At 40.4% G+C, this 6,006-nt stretch overlaps 1 protein-coding gene across 1 annotated transcript in view; it reads left to right on the top strand.

Moving 5' to 3' along the window:
* Positions 1-4,513: 4,513 nt before the first annotated feature.
* The window catches only part of LOC127747615 (uncharacterized), a 2,136-nt gene continuing 643 nt past the window's right edge, over positions 4,514-6,006 (top strand). The window contains exon 1 of the mRNA XM_052261690.1: positions 4,514-5,711. Within this exon, the coding sequence (XP_052117650.1) occupies positions 4,514-5,711 (1,198 nt within the window). The remainder of the gene's footprint in view (positions 5,712-6,006) is intronic.

The following is a 6,006-nucleotide window of genomic DNA, read 5'->3' as shown; positions in this document are numbered from 1 at the left end:
AGAAATCTGGAGGCACAAGTGGGCCAGCTGAGTAAGAAAGTCATTGAAACTCCTCCCAGTATTCTCCCAAGCAATACAGAAGAGAATCCAAAAGGAGAGTGCAAGGCCATTGATGTAATCAATATGGCCGAATGCACAAGGGAGGAGAAGGACGAAAATCCTAGTGAGGAAGACCTCCTGGGACATCTCTCAAGCAAGAAGGAGTTCCCTATTAAGGACCTAAAGGAATCTGAGGCTCATATAGAGACCATAGAGATTCTATTAAATCTCCTTCTGCCATTCATGAGCTCTGAAGACTATTCTTCCTATGAAGAGGATGAAGATGTAACTGGAGAGCAAGTTGCTCAATATTTAGGAGCTATCAAGAAGCTGAATGCCAAGTTATTTGGTAATGAGACTTGGGAAGGTGAACCTCCCTTGCTTATTAGTGAACTTGATACATGGGTTCAACAAACCTTACCTCAAAAGAAACAAGATCCTGGAAAATTCTTAATACCCTGTACCATAGGCACCATGACCTTTAACAAGGCTCTGTGTGACCTGGGGTCAGGCATAAATCTTATGCCACTCTCTGTAATGGAGAAGCTGGGGATCATTGAGGTACAACCTGCCTTATTCTCATTATAGTTGGCAGACAAGTCAGTAAGACAAGCTTATGGATTCGTATAGGACATGTGTTAGTAAAGGTTGAAGGCCTTTACATCCCTGCTGATTTCATAATCCTAGACACCAGGAAGGAAGAGGATGAATGCATCATCCTTGGAAGACCTTTCCTAGCCACAGCAGGTGCTGTAATAGATGTTAACAGAGGAGAATTAGTCCTTCAATTGAATGGGGACTACCTTGTGTTTAAGGCACACGGCCATCCCTCTGTAACAAAAGAGAGTAAGCATGCAGAGCTTCTCTCAGTACAGAGTCAAAAAGAGCCCTCACAATCAAACTCTAAGTTTAGTGTTGGGAGGCCACAACCAAACTCTAAGTTTGGTATTGAGAAGACCCCACATTAAAACTCAAAGTTTGGTGTTGGGAGACCTTCATCATGCTCTGAACTTCTCTAAAGCTCCATGAGAGCTCACTGTCAAGCTAGTGACATTAAAAGAGCGCTTGTTGGGAGGCAACCCAATTTTTATTTATCTAATTTTATTTTTATTTTATTGTTCTTTTATGTTTTCTTAGGTACATGATCATGTGGAGTCACGAAAAAATACCAAAATTAAAAACAGAATCAAAAACAGCAGAAGAAAAATCACCCCCTGGAGGAAGGACTTACTGGCGTTTAAACACCAGTAAGGTGCATCTGGCTGGCCTTCAACGCCAGAACAGAGCATAGACCTAGCGCTAAACGCCAGAAACAAGCATGGAACTGGCGTTCAACGCCAGAAACATGCTACACATGGGCGTTGACGCCCAGAACGTGCATCACTTCAGCGTCTAAACGCCAGAATGGTATGCTAAGGCATTTTACATGCCTAATTGGTGCAGGGATGTAAATCCTTGACACCTCAGGATCTGTGGACCCCACAGGATCCCCACCTACCTCCACTCATCTTCATAACATTCTTTCCAATAAACACTCTTCCCAATTAACCCCCTTCACCACTCACATCCATCCATCTCTTCCCCACCCAATCCCACCCATATGGTCGAAACATACACATCTCTCCCTCTCCTCCATATCTTCTTCCATTCTTTCTTCTTTTGCTCGAGGGCGAGCAACACTTTAGGTTTGGTGTGGTAAAAGCATAGCTTTTTGCTTTTCCATAACCATTGATGGCACCTAAGGCCAGAGAAACCTTAAAAAAAAAAGAAGAAGAAAAAGGGAAGACAATTTCTTCCACCTCTGAGTCATGGGAGATGGAGAGATTCATCTCAAGGGTCTATAGCTCAGTGGTAGAACATTTGACTACAAATCAAGAGATCCCTGAGATACCTCAGGGGATAAAATTTCCCTCCACACAATTATTGGGAGTAACTAAGGATAGGAGCACCAAAATCACTAGGGATCATGCAACAGAAGCAAGGAAGAAACATAGAGGAGCTCAAAGAGCACCATTGGTCCTTCAAGAAGGCGCCACCCTCACTAAGGTGGACTCATTCCTTGTTCTTATTTTCTCTGCTTTTCAATTTTTATGCTTCATGTTTATTTATGTTTTGTGTCTCTACTTCATGATCATTAGTAGTTAGTAACTATGTCTTAAAGCTATGAATAATTCCATAACTCCTTCACCCCTCTTAAATGAAAAATGTTTTTAATTCAAAAGAACAAGAAGTACATGAATTTCGAATTTATCCTTGAATTTAATTTAATTATATTGATGTGGTGACAATACTTTTTGTTTTCTGAATGAATGATTAAACAGTGCATATTTTTTATCTTGTTGTTTATATTGTTGGCTCTTGAAAGAATGATGAACAAAGAGAAATGTTATTGATAATCTGAAAAATCAGAAAATTGACTCTTGAAGCAAGAAAAAGCAGTGAAAAAGCAAAAGCTTGTGAAAAAAAAAAGTGGCGAAAAAAAAAGTGGCGGAAAAAAATGGAAAGAAAAAGAAAAAGCAAGCTGAAAAAGCCAATAACCCTTAAAACCAAAAGGCAAGGGTAAAAAGGATCCAAGGCTTTGAGCATCAATGGATAGGAGGGCCCAAGGAAATAAAATCCAGGCCTAAGCGGCTAAATCAAGTTGTCCCTAACCATGTGCTTGTGTCATGAAGGTCCAAGTGAAAAGCTTGAGACTGAGTGGTTAAAGTCGTGATCCAAAGCAAAAAGAGTGTGCTTAAGAGCTCTGGACACCTCTAACTGGGGACTCTAGCAAAGCTGAGTCACAATCTGAAAAGGTTCACCCAGTTATGTGTCTGTGGCATTTATGTATCCGGTGGTAATACTGGAAAACAAAGTGCTTAGGGCCACGGCCAAGACTCATAAGTAGCTGTGTTCAAGAATCAACATACTTAACTAGGAGAATCAATAACACCATCCGAAATTCTAAGCTCCTAGAAAAGCCAATCATTCTGAACTTCAAAGGAAAAAGTGAGATGCCAAAACTGTTCAGAAGCAAAAAGCTATAAGTCTCGCTCATCTAATTAGAATTAATATTCATTGATATTTTGGAATTTATAGTATATTCCAATGTTCTGAAAACCGGTTCGAACCGGTCAAACCGTGAACCGGATGCTAAAGCGGTTCGGTCAACAAAGGAAACCGCAGAATTTGATAACCGGCATTGAACCGACGAACCGGCCGGTTACTGGTCGGTCGAACTGAACCAGGACCCAGCCGGTTTTTTAACCTGACAGCAAAACGCCGTCGTTTTGCAATGTGGGAAGCCCTAATTCCCTTTTCTCCTTCGTCAGTTTCGTCTTCGTGCTTCACTCCAGCCTCAGCGTCCCACACCCACACTCCCATTCCCACAGAACAACACCCACGAGGCCACCAGGCCACGACCCACCACGACCCACCGGCCACCACTGTGAGAGACAGAACGCTTGAAGCCCTCAACGCACTCACTTCCGTCGCGCCTTCAGCAGCTTCGCGGCCTCAGCAGCTTCGCGGCCTCAGCAGCGTCATGCCCTCAACCTCCGTCGCGCCCTCAGCAGCGTCAGCACGGTCAGCGCCCTCAGCCACTTCGCCGTCAGCGTCTGCCTCTGAGAGAAAGCAATAGAGAAGCGTCAGCAGCGTTGAAGAACTGAAGTCCTCATTTCCAGGTAATTTTTATTTTTTAATTTAGTTATGATTTATGAACATGATTTTGTGATGAAATCTGATACTCTGTGAACTCTGTGAACAAAGAATTTTGATGAAATTCTGAGTCTCTGAAACTGTTATGAACTGATATAGTGATATCAACTCTGTGAACTGACTGAACTCTGATGAAGTCATGAAACTGTGATGAAATATGATTATGAACTGATTCTGTGATGAAATATGAATTGATTTTGTGAATTGATTTTGTGAATTCTGATTTTGTGAAATCTGATTGTGTGAACTCTAATTTTGTGACATGATTTTGTCATTGTGAACTCTAGTTTTGACATTTTGTATACTCTGATTTTGACAGATGATTTTGTGAATTGAATTCTGAATTTTTTGAACCTGAGATGTTGTTTGTATACTCTGATTTTGGAATTTGGATGTTGTTTGTTCAATGTTCATTTGTTGTGAACTTGAGAGTTGAGATTATTGGGTTGGATTGCTGGTAATATTTAGGTATGGAAGAAAGTATCAACCAAGACCTACCTAGGAATAATAATGCTGAAAATAATTCTGCTTCGAATGAACGTTCTCTTCCTCCCGTGAGTAACGAAAATCAGTCACAAACTTCTAGTGTTCGGGGAAAAACTGATCCTGCTTGGAGATACGTTTCTTTACAGAATATAAATGGAAAACCGCATTACCAATGCTTATTTTGTCTGAGTACTTTTGGGGGCGGGGGAATTAATAGAATAAAAAAGCATTTGGCGAAGACAGGTGGAGACATTAAGGAGTGTTCTAAGGTCCCGTATGATGTAGAAAAAAAATGGAAGGTTTGTTGAAAGAGATTCAGAAAAGTAAAACTAGTAAAAGGAAAGTAAGTTTCAACGAAGAGGGTACCGATGAGTGTGAGGATGCAATTGATGAAGCAATAGCGCAAGAGGAACAACAAACTCCGAGTCAGTTACCAACTAAGGAGGTTGTTGGAGGCGATCCAAAAAAGAAAGAAAAAATCATTATTCCTCCTATGTTTGCACCAAGAACAACTCCGGGAAGTCAAAAAAGTCTAAAAAGCGTGTTTCAAAACAAAGAGGCGCTTCATGAAGTTGATAAGCGAGTGGCTAGATGGCTTTTGAATTGTAGGATTCCTTTCAATGCGGTTATGTCACCTTTTTTTCAAGATATGTTGGATGGTGTAGCTGGCTTTGGGCCTGGTTATAAAGGTCCTTCTTATGATACATTGAGGGTTAACTTATTAACCAATCTCAAAAGGGAGTGTCAAATGGTTGTTGATAGCTATAGGTCTGCTTGGAAAGAAACTGGATGTACTCTCATGGCTGATGGTTGGACAGATCAAAGGCAAAAAACATTGATTAATTTTTTGGTTTATTGTTCGAAAGGGTTGTGCTTTGTGAAATCTGTAGATGCCTCAAGTATGGTTAAAAATGCTTCTAGCTTGTGTGACTTGTTTTCAGAGGTGATTGAATGGATTGGACCTGATAATGTTGTTCATGTAGTGACCGATAATGCTGCGAATTATGTTGCTGCTGGTAGGCTTATTAGTAAGAAATTTGAAAATATTCACTGGTCACCTTGTGCTGCTCATTTCTTGAATCTTATTCTAAAAGATATAAGCAGCATGCCACATATTTCTAGCCTTGCAACACGTGCTTCGAAGATTACCGTGTTTGTATATAATCATACGGTGTTCTTGTCCTGGCTAAGACAAAAAGAGGATTGGAGGGAGATTGTTTGTCCAGGTGCAACTCGTTTTGCCACTGTCTTCCTCACATTGATGAGTATCTTTGAGCGCAAATCGGAATTACAACAATTGGTTGTTGATACACACTTTACCGGACACAAATTAGGAAGGAGTGCCAATGGGAGAGCTGTGAGTGCAATTATCCTAGACAATAAATTTTGGGATGATTGTTTTACTGTATGCCAAATTGTGAGTCCGTTGATTAAATTGCTGAGGTTGGTAGATGCCGATGATAAACCATCATTGGGAACTGTTTATGAAGGTATGCTAAGGTCAGAAAATGGAATCAAAGAAATGTTCAAGCATAGGAAGAGTGCATATCAACCTTACACAGAGATTATCAACTCAAGATGGGACAAACATTTGAAAAAAAATATTCACGCAGCAGCCTATTGATGCAATTGCATATTTGTTATATTAGCTAGTTAGTTTAGTTGGTTTTAGCTTAATTTCACTCATTTTCTCTAAATAAACAAGTCCTTTTATGAGTTTTGTCTTCATGCATGAGAATACCAAGGAACATGTTGATTCTAGCCAGATTCATGCAAATGATTTAA

This window comes from Arachis duranensis, chromosome 5, assembly GCF_000817695.3.
Source record: "Arachis duranensis cultivar V14167 chromosome 5, aradu.V14167.gnm2.J7QH, whole genome shotgun sequence".
NCBI lineage: Eukaryota > Viridiplantae > Streptophyta > Magnoliopsida > Fabales > Fabaceae > Arachis > Arachis duranensis.
The sequence above is the reverse complement of the archived record's forward strand: the minus strand, read 5'-3'. Positions and strand labels throughout refer to the sequence as shown.